Source organism: Diaporthe citri (genome assembly GCF_014595645.1).
Source record: "Diaporthe citri strain NFHF-8-4 chromosome Unknown scaffold_11, whole genome shotgun sequence".
Taxonomy (NCBI): domain Eukaryota; kingdom Fungi; phylum Ascomycota; class Sordariomycetes; order Diaporthales; family Diaporthaceae; genus Diaporthe; species Diaporthe citri.
Genome location: NW_025064856.1, coordinates 762,456 through 780,948, shown reverse-complemented (window position 1 = coordinate 780,948; position 18,493 = coordinate 762,456). Strand labels below are relative to the sequence as shown.

General features: G+C 52.0%; 4 protein-coding genes across 4 annotated transcripts; all 4 read right to left on the bottom strand.

Moving 5' to 3' along the window:
- Positions 1-5,887: 5,887 nt before the first annotated feature.
- On the bottom strand, positions 5,888-6,298 carry INS49_003995 (uncharacterized protein; the record flags this gene model as incomplete). Its single annotated transcript, XM_043164785.1, has 1 exon — positions 5,888-6,298. The coding sequence occupies one exon, from the start codon at positions 6,296-6,298 to the stop codon at positions 5,888-5,890; it is 411 nt and encodes a 136-aa protein (XP_043018435.1).
- Positions 6,299-7,929: 1,631 nt separating this feature from the next.
- INS49_003994 (uncharacterized protein) lies at positions 7,930-12,837 on the bottom strand (the record flags this gene model as incomplete). The annotated part of the gene is made up of 4 exons (XM_043164784.1): positions 7,930-9,938; positions 9,985-10,148; positions 10,994-11,909; positions 12,138-12,837. The coding sequence occupies 4 exons, from the start codon at positions 12,835-12,837 to the stop codon at positions 7,930-7,932; spliced, it is 3,789 nt and encodes a 1,262-aa protein (XP_043018434.1).
- A 690-nt stretch (positions 12,838-13,527) lies between these two features.
- Positions 13,528-14,414, bottom strand: INS49_003993 (uncharacterized protein; the record flags this gene model as incomplete). The annotated part of the gene is made up of 3 exons (XM_043164783.1): positions 13,528-14,000; positions 14,064-14,121; positions 14,193-14,414. 3 exons carry the CDS (start codon positions 14,412-14,414, stop codon positions 13,528-13,530), a joined length of 753 nt encoding a protein of 250 aa, XP_043018433.1.
- A 2,276-nt stretch (positions 14,415-16,690) lies between these two features.
- Positions 16,691-17,846, bottom strand: INS49_003992 (uncharacterized protein; the record flags this gene model as incomplete). The annotated part of the gene is made up of 3 exons (XM_043164782.1): positions 16,691-17,019; positions 17,092-17,549; positions 17,611-17,846. The coding sequence occupies 3 exons, from the start codon at positions 17,844-17,846 to the stop codon at positions 16,691-16,693; spliced, it is 1,023 nt and encodes a 340-aa protein (XP_043018432.1).
- Positions 17,847-18,493: the final 647 nt, after the last annotated feature.

Below are 18,493 nucleotides of genomic sequence, written 5' to 3'. Positions count from 1 at the left end.
CCCCTCATAGTCTCTAGTACACTTAAAAAAGTGTCAACGCATGTAGATTACCTCTAGGCTTTGTGTGGGCGAGGCAGACATGAAATTGTAAATAACAGCAAATCAAGCGCGTTCTTCTGGGAGCTAGACTGACCTTCGTTATTAATTCGGGCACAGAAACATCTCGATGACTTTGGCCCTCGCGTCGGAAAATTTAACACATATCGGTATGTCTGGTGATACGTGATTATCTGGGGGCGCGCCTGTCAAACCTGTCCCATTACCAGTTGACTCTCGAGCCTGTTTGCTGTACATCACGACCCCGCCTTCCAGGATGTGTTGATGTGCATCTCCTGTGACGATTGATCCAGAGTGTGAGGCCGAAGAAACAGTTATCTGCCGTTGTGGCCTCGTCCACCTACACCAAGGTGATCGCTCGTTTCCTCATTTCCGGGCAGGAAGGGCAGGACCACCATCCTCACTTGCTCGCCAGCGTGCATAAACTTGCCCAGTGACATGTGCTCTGACGCAGGGGCTTCCTCTAGAGCTGAGAGCATGGCAAAGACCTTTGAATTCGACACCACGTTTCATCGATCTTGTCCGTGCTGGTAGGTACCTGCTGGTCGTCAGCATGTGATGTCCTCGTTCGGATGATTGGGCACCCGCCTTGCCGATACGAGGACGTGGGCAACAACCTGCAGCAGGATTTTGACCTAGGCATAAATCCAGCCAACCAGTGCACCTTGGCCTTGGTACTTGAAAAGTTGTAGTATTCATTTGCTAGGTGGGCCTCAGTCCTATCCTAAGCCCATAAGTTTAATCGCCTTTGCGTACACACTTCAGTCATCGACGTCAGCGCTTTGGTCTTTTTCATTTAGGGTTGTATTTGCGACTGATTCAGCAGCTCTTACCAGTATCATGGTTCTTTTACATTTTTCAAATCTGCAAAGAGCCCTGATACTTGTACATTTGTGATGCGCAAGGATCTCCTGGACGTAATATTGTGCAAGAAATTAGATCATTTAAGAACCAAATGTGCTTGACTAATCAACTCAATCTCATTTTGCCTAGTAGTTGTGAGTAGGGTCATTTACAATTGGAAAGGAAAGGCTACAAGCTATTTTATAGAGACTAACCCAGAAGGATATCCTTAAGACTGCCTCATAAAATGTGGCACACTTCCGCGTCCTTTTCCATCTCGGCCATGCTTGCTTAGCATTCCGGGCTTGTCGTCACCATCCTCCTTGTCCGGGCTCTTGAGTTGTTGCAAAGTATTTGTCACGAGAGGGCCGAGAGACATAGCAGCTGGCCTACAATACGCCAATTCAAGTTAAGTGGGCGCTATCTCTAAAAGAAAGAAGGAGCGCATTCAGAAGGCCCTTGGGCACTACAGAAGTAGGCAGCCAGAGGGGCGTGCAGTGGGAGCTTAGTCAGCAGACTGCACCATGCACACCCACGCACACCCACGCACACGCGCCTTCTCAGCAGGCTGTTGAAGCCAACACTTGGGACGCTTCTCCTTGTCCCTTGGTCAGATTGGCAGGCTTGATCCATTTCTTGGGACCCGTGCCTTTCAACTTGTGGACTCGTCTGGATACTTTGCTGGCCTTGCGTGCCTTGGACGTTCCCGGTCTTCGCTTTCTGCGCGGACGATCTATGATTCCTGCCACAGCCCGCCTCTTCTCCACAACTCGTTCGTCCTGGACACACGCACATTTTGGCCCATGTGTTGAAGCTCACGTCACATTCAATTGAGCAACGACATCAGGAAACCCAGGACGGAAACTCGCCATTCCACCAGATCGGCTCTTGATGCATCTCAGGTGGGCATCTCGGAAGCCCGGCTGGGAGTTTCCTCATGGTCTGCACACACCACGACGGCCACTCCTTCCGTAATAATGACTGATCGACGCACTTGACGTCCCTGCTGCCAAACAACAGGACAAAGACTTTTGCAGACGGAGATCCAAAACAAATCATCTCAACGCAAATCGACAAATAGTACGCTGGCCGGCAGGAGGTTATCCCATAGTGGGTTATCCCAGGTTAGGCTATCCCATTACATGTTGTCCCATAGCAGGTGACCCCATGGTAGGTTGTCCCATGGCAGGTTGTCCCATGGTAGGCTATCCCGTAGTTGATTGCTATGCAACAGGTTATCTCTTTGCAGATTGAACTATCGTAGATTCCCCTATGACAGGCTATTGCATATTGCAACACCCTAGCAAAGGTCACCAGACTTGATCCGAGAATGTTACGAACCAGCCTTTCTGAACATGTCTTTCTGCTTTGACGATCTAGTAGAGACTTTTTATTATTATGGTAGCGTGTAACCATTCGGGACGTGATTTCGGGGAAGAGAGTTCTCGTCGGACAAATCAAAAGGCAATTCTCATTGAAGAATGGGACACCAGCAACTACCCATGAGGACCGAGGACGCTGTGAGGCGAGAGAACGCATCCAACATAACGATGTCATTTGCTTCCCTATATAATGTGTTTCTAGAAGTATGCATCGGCGTTTGTTATCAATATTGGAATAAAGCCCATAACTGGGACCGTGAAAATAGATCACGGCAGATTCGTTGTCATCGAGCAGAAACTGATGTTTCCTGAGACCGGCGTGTCTTCTTAACCTAGGCCCCCCAAGTATTGAGAACGGAATAAGAACGCTTGGAAATCTCATGATGCTCCGGAATCACGAATCACTCGTGGAGTGACCTGTTTCTGCAAAACTTAGGAGACAAATAGTTCGTCCATCCAGGGTCTGACGATGACATTCAGAAACAATGTCCTTCTCGTATGACTGAATAGGCGGGTACTGGCACATTCGGATCTGATGTGTCCTTCGGAAGCCTGTGACAGCCAGATGGGGGCACATAACTTTGTCTTAATCGTCGAACCTGTGACACGCGAAGACGAAGTGGTGCCTGCAGAAAGCCCCTCTGAGTGTTCACTCATTAGCTGTCGTGCAGCTACGAAATAACTTTGGTAGTCATTTTAAGGATGTATGATACTGATATGCACTTTGCTCTTGCCTGCAACAGGATCAGGACTGAATTCGATCCGTTGAAACGTATTGTCAACGCTACTGGCATCCGCTCTGAGCTTGTGGCTAATTAGGATGATTACTACCACACTACTGAGGTCGCGTTGTCTTTGCGATGATTCGTAAGCACTCGCCGCAACGATAGCCCAAGAACCACGGAATTACACTGGATTCCACACAGCGTTCTGGAATTCAGGCCTTTGCCCAGGCAGCGGACCCTCGCTATGTTGCAGCGGGGTGTGGAACTGCCTTGACAGGCAGCTGTTCCCGTCAGCTCTGCAGAGTGCGCGATGTGACCGTGGCGAGCGGTAGAACAAAAGAGAACGGTGGTATCGGGCGAGGACGTCTCGACTCAAGAGAATATTTTCTCTCTTCTCAGTGCTGCAACATCGGTTGAAGCCTTCAACTGCGCCATACCATGGAGGCTTGTGACTTGCAACTCGACTTCTGAATAGGTGCGTATCAACTGGGAATGTATTGATTGGTATTTGATCTCACCGATGTTAAGGACATTCTTTCTTTACCAGAAAATATGGGAGCCCTGATGTACGGACCCCACGGCAGGAAACATTACCTCTTTGCCTTCAACACTTATTAGTTCGGGGGGGAGGGGTTCAATTCAGTCTATTTATATGTACTGTGGCCGAAAAAAAGGTTGGCCCCCTACAGCCGGGCGTTTGTGTTCTTCCAATGGAGTTGTGGATATTCCAAGATTTTGATGTTGTGTAACTGAGTTGAACTCAGCTATGCAAGGGGTGAATTTGCCCCTGGCCCCTACCTGTCTTGTGGGACCTGGCAGCACAAATTTATTTTCTTGTCATTGTCTTTTTCTTTCCCAGAACCCAGCCGTTCTTTGATTTTCTCTCACATTTACCCTTTTGGTGCAAACATCCACGCTTGTCGAGTCACAAGTGCTTTCGCCTACGCGCTTGGCTACGTCCGGTGTTTGCTCAAGACATTCACCATTGTCCGCTCCTTGATTGTCCAGAAAGCCACCTCATAGGGCTGTCTCGAGTGATTTACCGTCTCGATATGGGCACCTCTTCAACTCTTGTGAACCAACCTAGGACTATCTTAGGCCCACTAACCACAACGTTCACTCCCCCAATTTCATGTGGCTATATCAAGGTTCCGGGGACTTTTACGGATGGCAGGGTCGGTTGGCGCGGACAATCCTGCAAAAGCGAATCCATGAACGGCGTGGTGAGTGAGATTTCCTAGGCAGTGATCAGTTTCGCCGTCGCTATTCACCAGTACGAGTCGATCACATTGTTATCTTGACATTTCTGGTCTAATGAGCTTCTGATTCTGCAGATAGACGCAACCCAGTGCTGGCCCCCAACAACGGCGGGCGCTGCATATCCTTCTTCGCCATTCTTAGGATGGGGCTTTTACTCTCCGGGTCTCGCTTGTCCACACGGCTATACGAGTGCATGCACAGCTACCGCTAATGGCGACGCCCAGTGGCCGGTACAGTTCTTGATGTTAGATGGAGAGACTGCTGTGGGATGTTGCCCAAGGTTAGTTTAGACATATCTCCCTTGTACTCGAGTTTCTACACCAGGGCTAACAGGATACCATGATGACTGTGAAGTGGATATACGTGCTTCAACATGGCAACCTCCGGAGCAAGCTGTTCTCTCCTTGCTACATCTACAACAGTAACTATGGCGGTGTGCGATTCCGAGGATTCAATGAGCCTTTTCATGCAAACATTCCCGTACCTCACCGTCCTCACCACGACCGCGGAGGAACCTCCCACCATCACAAAAACATCCATGATAGATTCCGTGACAGCCTGGGCGCCCATGATCCAAATAAACTGGAGGTCAGCAGATCGAACCACTATTCCAACCTCTATACCTAGCAGTACGACCTCCTCTTTGAATGCAACAATACCGGGGAATGAGAACACTAGTGGTATATCTACCGGTGCGATCATTGGTATTGTAGCCGGGTGTCTCGTATCCTTGGCAGCCATCTGGGCTACATGGTTTTTGATAAGACTCAAAAGACGACGTGCGCTGCATGTTGACACCATGTCTCAGGATCAAGGTCAATACAAAACCCCAGCAGATCTGCTACAGGTGCCGCAAGATGACCGCCGATGTTCTGGGCCGATTGAGATGGGAGATGAAAGAAACCCACCTGAATTGCCTGGAACCCGGTTGGTTGCGGAATTGGATGCCAGCGGTTTCGGACGCGCAAGCAGTAGAAATTGAGGGACAAGTCACTTAAGTGAAAAGGCGGGGGGTTATATTGAAGTCCAGGCAGAGTAGACCGACCCCGTCAGCTTTTTGAGAAAAGCACCTTCGGCTCAGATGCCGTTGGATAAATCTCATAGTTTCAGTCATCAATCTGCTTAACTGATCGTAGCACGACACGATGCATGAAGATCCAGTAAGAATTTCATGGAAACATTGTCAATGAGCATGATTAAAATGACCATGTGGACTCTCCGGATGCAAAAGACTGGGCCTCTCCCGGTTTCAAGTCCTTCATCTTGCCGCCGCCAACGTGAACAATATCAGATTACCGTCTGCGCCATGATCACCGCTTCCGCGAACAGCCACTACGCGGAGATTTCTTAATTTTTGGCTTGTGCAATCCAACCTGAATTGAACTGAAAGTCCAATTCCACGCGACTAGATTTATAGATAAAATTCGGGGCTTGCACAATCCTCGTTTGCCTAATCCTGGAATCCTTTCGTCGAGCGAAGAGCTTCACGTCGAGACCAGAGCCCCCATCCCCACCATCACCTCTCGGGCCAACCATCCCAGTGAGATGCACAATATTCCTCTGTTCCACGTTGTACTGCACAGACTGGCGCCTTTCCAACGAAGATTATTTCACTTCCTCTCACCTCTTTTTTCCGAAGCTCTTGACCGCCGCAAAAGCCGCCACGGTCTCTTGTGTACTCTGAATCAGCAGGTAACATGGGTAGATGATCGAAATGACATTGAGAAACACGTAGTATCCCCAGAAGTAGTAGGCTTCTGGTCGCGAGTACTCGACTCCATTGCGGACGAACTCGAGGGTACTTGTCCCAAGGTAAAGGATGTCGCCGTATATCTGACCCAAGCTGATGATGGATTGGAGTGGATGGCGGAGGGGATGATCATTAACGATGCACCACGCGCAGACAAATGAGAGAGGGCCCCAGAGGATTGCAGTAACGGTCTTCATACACACCAAAAAGTTGTCGGAGGTGAGGTACCGAGAATCGGACAGTGAGTATTCCTTCCATGCTTGGGCCAGAGTGGTAGACATTCTTGCGAGGTCATTGTGATAGAATGCGAAATATCCTGGGTTTCACCTGTTAGTGATTTGGGCATGAGGACGACGGAACAAACATTGAATGAAAGCACGTGCACACCTTCTAGGCCCAGGTGAATGAATCCGCACAGAACAAACCACAAGGTCGCAACCGTGTCTGGTCGGGAGACCGGGCGTTTTCGACTGTAAACAAAGACAGAGGTGGGGAGGAGAATGCTCAAACAAGTCCAGGTGAACTTTGTGAGGATTTCCACGGTTGACACGCTTGGGGCGACATATCCAGGGATGACTACCCCCAAGGGATAGCAAGGATGCAAAGCAGTTCCGTTACTCATATTCAGTTTCTTGACAACTTGACGTATGGATGAAGGTCAACAAACGTGAAATAGCCTGCGGTTCATCCAGGATACCTGAAGAGTAGCTCCAAAACAAGGTGCTGGATTCGCAGTGTGGTGAGAGAATGGGAAAAGAAGGTGTTGGGTGACCACCAACTGCAAGCTATTAAATAATCAAATTGGTCGAACTGTACCCTAGGAGTTGGCTGATCCCCACTGTTCGTGGGGGATGTGATGAACTACAGGGCGGGTACCAGGGTGCCCGACCGCCCCGGGTTTCCGAATGCCCTCAGATACAACTTCATCAATACATATTCAATCAGCAGGCCTTCATTTCTTATTTGTGTTCATGAAAAATAATGCAATCTAGTTAAGATTATAGTCATGGTATCAGAATTGTATATGTAAAATATGGAATATAAGTATAAATATAATTAAGTAATGATGGGGTTGGCAGAAAGTCCGGAGGTCCGGGGCATTCGGGCACCGTGGTATGCACTCTACATAGGTAGTTAGAGGCTGAGGCGATTTATGTTGATGCATGGATGAATTAGAGAGTTCAGATTGAGTGTATGGTATGCGACCTCGCTCCATACTGGGCAGTCAGTCTTGTGGCCGGGATTTTCAGGATACTCGATAGAGCTCCAATATTGAGATTGGGATGAGTACTTATGTGCCGGTAGCAGGCTATGGCCCTCTTCGCTGGTGCCTAGGATGCAATACCACGTCACGCTACGCGTTTCTCGGGTAACTTTGCCGTGCCACCCTAATCTGCGGATGGGAGTAGAAAGCAAGAAATTCGCACCAGTCAACAGATGGTAGGCGAGTTTGGGAAACGGCAGTAAGCCGGTCTGTCTATTGCGGCTTGGCACATGCAGACCCTCAAGGCGCTAAGTCACCGGGCCCTAGGGCTATTATCGATCTCCCTTGACGCTAAGACCCGTGGGCGCCGATTAAGTAGTACCCGTGAGGTCACCGGGAGAGCAGCCGAAGATGTGCTTAAGTATTGAGCCGGAAATTAAGACCGCCATCTCTTTCGAGGTTGTGGTGCTCAGTCCGCGCGAGCTGATGGATTCCATCATCGGCGGCGCGTCAGTTGTAAAGTAGGGTTCAAGATCTGACAGAGACACACATCCGAAATCAGCCCAGGGATAATGCTGATGTTGACCAGATTAGACACGAACGGAGCCGTGGCATTATGATTTAAAGTACACTAATACTATGCCTCACGCTATTACCAAATTGTCCCTCTCCTTGGCCAGATTGAGGATGAACGCCTAGCCACTGAGACTATCTCTTTGGCTGTCCCTGGGCCCCCAGCAACGACGAGAGGCTCGCCTCCGCGTCCCGTTGGTTCTTCCCTGAGCCCAGATCGACGAAACCCGGGTCCTTTCCACCATGGAATCGCACCCACATGCGGCCGGCCTCGTCTTGAATCCTGCCCAACTCAGGGGCCGCGCGGCCGTTGTTTCTCACGAACGTGGCACTCCTATCGAGCGGTTCCCCCTCCCTCCCATTGTGCACCGGCCCTGGCGGGCCGTGCAGCCCAAAGAACATTAGAGGCAGCACGCTGCCTTTCCACACCGGCTGGTCCGGGTCGGTGTAATTTTTAACGATTATCCACAGGAGGAGCACAGCGCAGATGAGCACGAGGATGATGGGCAGGGAGACCCAGCGCTGGTCGAAGTACGTGCAGGTGCTGGTCTCGTACACCAGCCCCAGGGTCGAGGAGCGCCTCGGGGTGTCGCCGATCTTGACGTCCGGCCCGTTGCCCGTCATGCGCAGCTTGTTGGTGACGGTGGTGGCGAAGTCGTCGACGGCGCCCTCGAGGGACTCGAAGGTGGCGTTCATCTGGCCCCACAGCGGCGCGAGCCACCACGAGTCGCCGCAGTTGATGTGGCCCGCCTGGGAGTTGTCGTAGGAGCAGTCCGCCGAGAAGATGGAGCCCATCTGGCTGCTCAGCGCTGACGCGTAGGTGCCGCTCATCTTGTACAGGCAGGCGTTGGGCACGCTGGTGTTGCTGACGGTGTTGTCCAGTTGGTTTGTTAGCGTTATGTTTGCCCAGGTTCGGCCTGGGATGTGTGGCGCGGTCGACATGTTGTTCGGCATATACCAGGTGCTGGCGTTCATTACATGGGAGGCCAGAGTTGTGTTGGACGTGTCAGTGAAATAGTCGCCGTCGTCGAGGATGCAAGGGGAGCGCATTGCGGTATAGTTGTATGTGAAGGTGTACTCGGTTGTCTCCTGCTCGTTCTGAAGCGCTGGTTTGGTGCGAACAATCTCCTCGGTGTATTTGCCTCCTGTATAGCTTCCCCTGTATTCCTTCATACATGGGTAAAGCGTGCAGGATGCGGCAATATAGTCGCCGAGACCGTCGAAGTACTGATTACCAGACTGTGAGATCTTGTGTGGGCAGTCGTAGAAGCCCGAGTTCTTTCTCTTTGTGCAAGGAGAAGTCGTGGACAGCAGCATGCTGAAGTTGCTGATGGCGACACTGGATGCCGTGGCGAATTCCTCACTGAAGAGGTCGGATGCCCAGGTGAGGTTACTATAGCCAACCCACATGTACTGTCCGCCAGGACCGTAGTTGATGAAGGCCTCGTAATCTGGGATGGTCAGGTTGCTACCCTTGTCAGGCCCACTGACATACTGAGTGGTATCCAGACACGCGCTGCAAAGTCCAATGCTCGCATGGGTTGTACCGGTGCCGTAGTCCTCCCATGTACAATTCGAGCTGGCACAGGAGACCTCGACTTCGTTGTCCTTGCCATCGGGATTCGTCAATCCCTGGATCATAGCACCTTTCATGTCGGTCTCGACTTCGAACTGACCAGCTCCGATCCGATAGTAGGATGACCTTCCTGGGGCGTAATTTGCAGTTGGTATCTCGGCTCTCGCATTCGGCAGCAATGTTGGGCACGTGGTGGTCTTCAATGCCTGCTGAGTGAAGGGACCCACTGCCAGGCTTGCAATGGTGACCAGCGCAGCCCCGATACCCAGGAGGCCGGCAGAAGTCCATCCAAAGTTCCACATCACCACCGCCAACAACCGCAGGCTCCCAAGAACGGACCGTGAGGCGGAGTCGAAGTCTTGTAGGTGATGCAAGGGTCGTGTACGTTCTGTAAACCATGTCCACTTGATCTGACCAACAATCTCAGCCACGGCTGCTATCAAAGCTGCTCGCAGGAATGTGGACAGCAAGTTGATCGCAGTGCTGAGGCTGATGTCGAACGGCCACTCGGGCATGGTTTTCCTATCGTAGTACGCTAGGAGGATGATAATAGCGGCGATGAGGAGAACTGCGACCACGATGGTGAGGATCTCAAGAAACCAATGTCGAAGGACCTCGGAGAGATGACTGGGTGATCTTCCATTCTTTGGCCTGGGTGGAAGTTGGTTCGGAGGTTGGTGGTCTTCCTGAAGAGGCCAGGAGGGCGAAGCCGGGTCTGGTGATCTCACGGCTTCCACGGTTGGTGATGCTTTCATCGGCCATGCTCCGGTTTCCTTGTCTGTTGCCGTCATACCGTGGGACTTCAATTCATTATTCATTGTCGCGTGGGAGTTGTCGATGTCCAAGGAGTTCCGCGCGGTGGCTGCATTGGAAGAAAACTCCCCGGAGCGTGGCTGTGGTGAGTCGCCCGCCCGTGGCTGCTGCTGGAGCTCAATGCCCGGCAGTGCGGCCATGTTTACAGGCAGACAAGCGGCGTCTGCAAAGAGACGGCAAAGTCGACCAGTATGAGGTTCGAGCTCAAAAGGATGAAAAAGGTTACCCCCGGCTCGGCCATCTGAGCAAAATATCACAGCTCAAAAATACCCCGACCATGAGCCAGTCATCAGTCAGGAGAGAGAGCCCCAGGATTCAAAACCCGCTGCAGATCACCCTTGTCTGAAATAACCTCAAACATCGCGAACTCCTTCAGGCCAATCAGGATGGCTAGAATTCCGGGTCGCCCGCCCGAATTGGGTTGACACTATCCATTTCAGCCCTACATGACTCGGTGCATAATTTCAAGCATCTCTGAACACGAGCTGCTAAAAAAGAGGGCCCTCGGCGATCGATATCCGCGTTGAGGCCTCAGCTATAAACGATCCCTACTGCACATGTTTTCCTGGCTGATGATCATCGACACTTCACGTTGCCCTACGGACCACGTTCTGACGGTGTGATGCTTTGATGAGCGTCGACCCCACCACTCAGCTCTGGTTCTCAACAAAGATCGTCTTAAATGCGTCGAAACGGGACAGCTCGGAGTACACGATGACTAACGAGTCGCGTTGCCCCTAATTCAAATGCAATGTGTTGTCCTTCGCCCAGAAGACACGTCAGATGGAACCACATCCACCTCAGGCTCACAATTCCAACTCGACCGATTCCAACCGGGCCTGGACGACGTCCCGAATCTCCGTCTTGGGACGCAAGTACGGACGCACTTTTTGTCTCACCATCGTCCTCTGTTCGAATGCATAAGCCATTCCGATCAGCTTCTCCTCGGAAAAGCTCTCTCCTAGGAAGCTGATGCCGAAAGGCACGTTCGGCCCGAGCTGCACCAGGTTCCCGAACTCGTTCTTGACGATCGGCATGTCATCCGGATACCGACCCAGCGGCACAGTCACAGCTGGAGTACCTAACATGGCTGGCGGGTATGACGCGAAGTACGTGGGCAATACGATGGCATCAAGTGAGTGGTTCTTCATCGCGCCCAAGATCCCCATAGTCCCGGCCAACCGCAGACCGAGCGTGCGATTGAACCAAACGTCAGGGTGAGTATTGTTCCTGCCATCCTCGAGTGCGAGATCGAATACGACTGTGTCACGTGTCGGATAATCTTCGCGCTGATAATGATGAGTGAAATTCGAGATATCACTCAGTGATGACATGTTATTTGGGTTTTTGTTGAGGTGGGAGAGGTACCGGGGAATATCCGTGAGAAGGTCCGCACGTAGATCTCTTGACATGTACTTGTGCTCCACGAATTCTTTCCAGCCGGGGAGGAAAATACCATCCACGACCGTTGCACCAGTGGATCGAATTATATCCAGAGACTCGTTGAAGGCGGTTATCAGGGGTCCGCCGGCTTCTTCAGGCACTCCGACCTCATTCATGTCGATGACGCCGCGAGTGACACCAACACGCTTGCCGTGTAACGCGGAAAGCTGGCACGCCGAGACATAATCAGGAAACTCGTCGGTGTCAAATGGAATGGCCGAGGTATAGTTGTCCAAACTGTCTTTGCCCACAATAGCACTGAGCAGGAAAGCTGCGTCCTTCACTGTCCGCGCCAGTGGGCCCACAGTATCTTGGTGCTCGGAGATTGGTATCACAAGATGTCGCGAAGTAAGTCCCACAGTGGGCTTGACTGGACACATTGTCAATGATCATGTCTCACATTATGGGCCAGCGGGCACCGGCATACAAAATCACAGTGGGGCCTCGGTTTTTGCGCTTCAAAACATAAACGAAGATCGCTTTCGAGCGAGAACAATGTGGAATCACTTACTTCCGACGACGTTATTGACGCATGCTGGGCACTGTATTGAGCCTGAGGTTTCCGTCCCTAGTGTAGCCCATGCCAATCCGAGAGACGTTGCGACGCCACTCCCAGCGGAAGAGCCGCACGGGTCTTGGTCTGGATAATAAGCGCCGTGCGTCTGTCCGCCATGCGCCGACCACCCACTGCTGGTGTTCAGACTTCTCGCATCTGACCACTGGCTGAGATTTGATTTCCCTAAGATGATCGCCCCCGCTTTGCGCAGCTTTGCAGCAACTGTACTATCATACGGCACGGTTGCGCCGAGGAGGGCGTATGAGCCGGCTGTGTTGTTCATTTTATCGGACGTAGCAATGTTGTTCTTGATAAGAACAGGTATGCCGTGCAAGGGGCCAAAGACATGACCATCTCGGCGGGCTCCGTCTAGGGACGCGGCGATACTGAGGGCATCGGGGTTGATTTCTGTGACGGCGTGAAGGACGTCGTTTGTTTCCTTGATGCGGGCGATGTAGGCGTGAACAAGGTCCACACTAGTGAACGCGCCACTCTCGAGACCATCGGAAAGGTCTGTAAGAGCCGCGTCGATTAGCGGCGGGAAGAAAGGCGCGGGCCCCTGGTGTGTGGAGAGGGAAGGTTGCTCCAGTGCCGCGACGGCTGATACAGCCAGGAGGGCCAAGCCCGCGGTTAGCGGACCCAGAGACCAATTCATGGTCACCGTGTGACAGGAGTTACAACGCTGGTCTGTATCGCATAGTGGATCGTTGCAATGTTTTCTTGTTGATGTAGGTTGCGCTTCCGGGCGGAGGCGTCGTACGGCATGATGTTGGGCCGGTTCTAGTGCTTACTGTTCAACGTCTGCCACGCAGCCCAATGTAGACTGGATACAACGGTAGGATCCGCCCCCATGCACCACAGTGATTGGAGTGAAATCATGGTGGTGCTCTAGGCCCAGATCAGTAAGCGGGCACCACAGAACACAAGAGTTTCCAGTCTGATTGGCTTGTGCGTGTCATGGCTAAGATGTTGACCGCTACAGATGACTCTTTCGAATCTATTGAAATCTCAACAGGGCATTTTTCTTGCATGCCTGTTCCACGTGAGCTTACCACATCACGCCCCAGATCCTGTGTATACGAGATAGACGAGAGACATCATCACCTTGAAAGTTCTTGAGCACATGGCCTTGGACAGAGTCCAGAGGCCTGGCAGTGACACAAGGTAGCGGAAGAGTGTCAGGGAAGGTAGCGAAGCAAATCATAGAGTCGTCAAGGAAGCAATGCTAATATTCCGTACGAGATACTGGATGGCATCCGGACAGCAAGTAACTCCAGCGATACAAATCTCTTGTGATCAAAAGAAACAGGAATGACTTCCAAGTATTCTCGGGCTTTGCAACATATCAATTGCCAGCTGCCGCTCCTTTGGCCTGGGCAGCCTTGGCGGCTCCGTTACCCTGTTTCGCCTGAGCATCCTGATTAGCAGCAGCATTTCCTCCCTGGGCGGCCTGACCTTGAGCGCCCTTCTTAGCAGCATTCGCTCCTTGAGCCGCCTGAGCCTGTCCGCCCTGCTTGGCCGCAGCAGCAGCAGCTCCCTGTGCAGCCTGGCCCTGGCCACCTTGCTTCGCCGCGGCTGCCCCTCCTTTGGCTGCCTGGCCTTGTCCTCCCTTCTTCGCGGCGGTGGCAGCAGCCGCACCGCCTTGGGCAGCTTGGGCCTGTCCGCCTTGCTTAGCAGCGGCAGCATTGCCGCCGCCCCCAGTGACAGAGGCGACGTCAATACCGGCAGCGTTCAGGGTGTCGATGTCGGCTTGTTTGCCAGAGTCCACGATGGCCTGGACAGCCTTCTCAAAATCTGGACCAGAGTCGAGCGCACCAGCTATTGGTTGGTATGATCAGCAAGTTTGTTCCTGAATGGAAAGCCATGGCGGATCCGACGTACCATCGCCGTTATCGGCTAGCAATACAGCAGCGTCGACCTTGGCAGCGGCAGTGATGCCCTACATGATAGATCAGCCTCGGCGTCCGGACTTTTGCTATACACGGGGAGCAGGTTTCTGGGTCAACGCACGTCCGCGCCATTGTTGGCCTTCGCGTTCACATCGCTGGCTGCTGCTGCGCCGGCGGCAGCGGCTCCATTATTGCCTTGTGCCTTGGCTTGACCTTGGCCACCCTTGGCCGCCTGACCTTTCTGCTGTTGGGCCTGAGCCTGGTTTCCCTGCCCAGCTTTATTCTGGGGTAGTGCAACTGCGAAGGTTGCCAGGACAGTGACGAGAGCCAAGGACAGCTTCATATTTGTGGAAATTAGATGGGTAGGTGGTGTGTGAAACGAGGGACTCTTGAAGAAGTGGAACTTGTCACCGGGACAGATGAGCGCAGCTGGTTGAATGAGTGTTAGTTAGCCGGAGGAATGCGTGGGCTTCAATGTGTACTTGCCTCGTAATGAATGGAAGGAGATGGGATTGCAGCTGATGCCCCACGCGATGCTTGCGAGCGCTAAACGGAATCGTCTTATATTTCATCCCAGGCCGCCAGTCATGGTGAGAAAGTAGGTTAAGCCATTCCCGATTGGCTTTCCTCCGAACACACACGAGACGACAACTCATGTAAGGTTTGTCGCTATTTGCCCTCAAGGGGTTCGGCATCGTGGTGAAACCATCCTGCGAGTGTCCGATCGACAGGGGTTGAATTGCCAAGACGCCACGAAGTGGCTGCGCTTAGCATCTATGAGGCAAGGCTTAATTTTCTAAGGTGGTAGACTCGACCGAACAAGGTTAAGCCGAAGTCACTTAGGACAAAGCTTGGTTTGACAGTTGACACAGGCACCCGGGCACGGGACCGGACTTCATGCGAGGCGCTCACCGCGGGTGGTCGTGTCTGGACTTTCAGGCCAGGCGCCCCGATGACACTATACGCAAGGTTATATTGAATGCAGATATAATTTCGGCGCGCTCAAGGGTCGAAGGCTTCTTCACGCTGAACTCAAAGTCAGGCATTGCTCGAACAGCCGGCTATAGTTGTCAAGAAGACCCCCTAACCGAGCCTCCTTGCCAGGATGAAGTTGTTCTGTGTCAGGCCGGCGGGCTCGCCGAGATAGAATAGAACTGCTATAGTCCATGAGTGCCACATTGCAGTCCTTTAGACCTGTCGTCTCAAGATTCGGCCGCCTATTAGCCTAGTCCAGCAACCCTCGCTCAGCCTGTATACTAGTTTCACATCAGCCACAATGCTACCCGGTTTTCCTTCCAGTGGTACCCAGGCATTACCTTGCATTCACGCCGCGCTTTCAGCCGGTAGGGAATCCATTGATCAGCAACCAGTCCCCTTGGTCATTGGCCCAGTTGATGCTATACTCCCCATGTTCTGCTACGAAGGAGTTGTGTGCATGCTCCCTGCAATCGTAAACTCGTCATGCTGGACGTGGGGTGAGTTAGCAGCTGGCTAGAGCAGAACTTCCGCCCCTTTTGTGTACATCCCCAAGCCGGACCACGAAAGGTGAGTCCGTTCTCTTTCTATCAGCATTTACTGGAGATACGGTTGTGACGAACTCAGACTTCTTGACAATAGTCTATCTTTGGGGCAATGCCTTGCAAGGTGTCATCTCAGGAGTTCATCCCGACCCAGAGTTTCGAGTTGTCGACCAATCTCTGTAGCCGTGCCTATGTGGAAACTGCGTCTTTGCTCACCCTACAGTCATTGATTGCTGCCGGACTGCATTTTCTTTCTCGATTGTCAGCACATGGTTTATCTCCTTGATGTGCCCCCTCGCTTCAAACTCCCTCCGCTGGAACGATATATGTCTGAGCTTGGTTCGGAGGTTTGGCACGCGTGAGCATCCCAGAAGCACCGTGTTCAAGGATGTAGGACTATTGGCCGCAGCACGTCCCTCATGGGTAAGTCTTGGCTTATGTATTGTTGCAGAGCACAACGGCATTTCTAATGGCGGGTATCGAATCTAATTTTACGGGCGTATGAGAAGTCTATCCAATGGCATTCAACCACCTGAATAGTTGCAATCATGTTGTAGTGGTGGCAGGAAATGCTTTCGGGATTATTTATTTTTGCAAGCCGGTCTCAAGGAGTGCACTGCAATATCATGATCAGAGTTTCAGCATTGGCTGATTGTACTTGAGTACGACACGGTACGCGATGATTACAGGTTATATTCCGGATTATGTAGCAGATGGATTGGGATATCTAGAATTTACGTACAAATGAGCATTTAGCCCCTTTCACCCCATCACACCAAATGGGTGGACGTCAAAAAGGCTTTTCTGCACATTGTGCGTTGTGCCAATAAGAAGGGACACTGTGAGACATTCATGGGAGACTATGCTGATGTCATGCGGACAAAAGCAATGCACCGAATACAAAGACCCACGCCTGGCTGAGGCTTGTGATAGGGCCTCAATTAAACCCATGACCGAAAACCTCTTATTTTATACATTGTCTGTATGTGCAGCTGGTTGCGACCTGAAATATTTACACATCAAAGTCCTTGACGTCTCACCCGCCAACGAAAGTGGCGGGCGAGCATCACTTCCCCGCACCTTTCAAACCTCTAGAAGTCTAGAAGAAGTCTGCCAGGGCAGCCACGAACCCCTTGGCGACCAGTTTATGAATGGCCTGTCCCGGGTGGTAGTTGTCGTACCACACAGCAGACGTTCCGTCCGCGTTCGCGGCTGTGATGTCGCTGTCAAGGCCGAACGAGGTGGGGTCGTTGAAGACCTCCCAGAAGTAGGAGCTGGTGTTGAAGGTCTGAGCAGTAACACCGGTGTTGCTGGACTTGAAGGCGTCGAGCTTGGTGGCGAGCTTGGAGTTGAACGAGTCCAGGTTGGTGGTCAGAGCTTTCAGGGAGTCCTCAGACTGGTCGTTGAATGCTGGAGCCTTGTAGAAGGCTGCAGTAAAATAGTAATTAGTCAGAAGTCTTTTTCGGCGGAAACGTTATAGTCAATGAGAATCAGACTTACGAGGGACTGTGTTGAGAACAAAGTTTCTCACGCCATCCTTGTAAAGGTTCTGCATCAAATCGAAATACTTTGTCAGAGCCTCGTCGATGGGGCAGCTTTCATACTGAGCAGACTTCCAGAAGCATTGACCAATATCATTGACGCCGATCCAGACGGCAACAAGCATGTCCTCAGCTGTCCATGGGGCCTCGGTTGGAGCGGGGACCAAGTTGTCCTCGAATTGGCCAACCTGTGCAATCACGTCGGTGGTGACACCAGTGTTGATAATGTCGTTGGAAATATCAGCACCGTAAACGGCAAAGTCGTAAGTAAGTACCAGCGAGCTGTTGAGCTGCTCGGTCACCATGCCGACCCAGTTGAGACCGCCGGTGGTGGTTGAGCCGCCTGAACCCATTGGGTTCGAGGCAGTGGGGAAGCCACCTTCGATGTAGAAGCCGGTGGACGAGTATGAGTCGCCACTGAAATTTGAACCGTCGGTCAGAAAACGAGGTCATTTTGGATTGAAATGTTTTCACTCACAAGACGGCAAGGTACTTAGTGCCATCACCGGATGCTGACGCCGACGATGAAGCAGTAGCTGCAGGTGCGGCGGCGGCAGAGCTGGAAGCTGAGGCAGACACAGCCTGGACCGGGAGATCGCTGGCGACCGCGGCCGAGGTTGGCGTCGTCTCGGAGCCGGAGTCTCTTGGAACGCACGCAGCAGAGGCGGAAGACAAGGCCAGAGCTAGGGCAGCAATCTGTCTTGTAGAGAACATTTTCGAGACTTTTGTTTTGGTGAATGGGTAAAGAATGGATGGAATGGAAACCGGTTCCGTAGATGAATTCAAGAACTGAACGAACGAATGATTGACAGCCGCCGCTGCAATTGAAACTAAACAAGCTCTGGAGTAGAAACAAGAACACAGAAAGAAACGAAACAAAGTATTGGCCAGAAATTCCAGCATTTCAACAGGTGGAAAGGGGTTGCCGTCGGCAGGGGGGTAAAACGGTAGGCCATGTTCCGAAGAGCAGCTCGGAGAGGACCGCCGAGCAACGCGCGGCAAGAAATTAAAGGGGCCGCTGCTGGCCCCGCAAAGCCTTAACCTGCGGCCAGCGCAACGGCCACAATGACGCATTTCAGCATAAAGGGAATTCCGCTCCGAGCTAGACATCCGTGCTGACATGTCTGCATCCATAATTAAAGAATGCCCTTGTTATGCACGTGTTCGGGATGGCTGTCGCTTTTCGAGGTCGGATTAAGGTTTGAGGCTCAATGGCTCTGTGGAGATCCTCCACACTCGACGCAAACAGGGATTCCTTGAACATCAAACAGGGACGTAAGACGGTCTGGTATTTAGGGAAATTCAACAGGACGTGCAAGTAAGGTTCTTAGTTAACAGGGCCTTCCCAAACAATGCAGCTC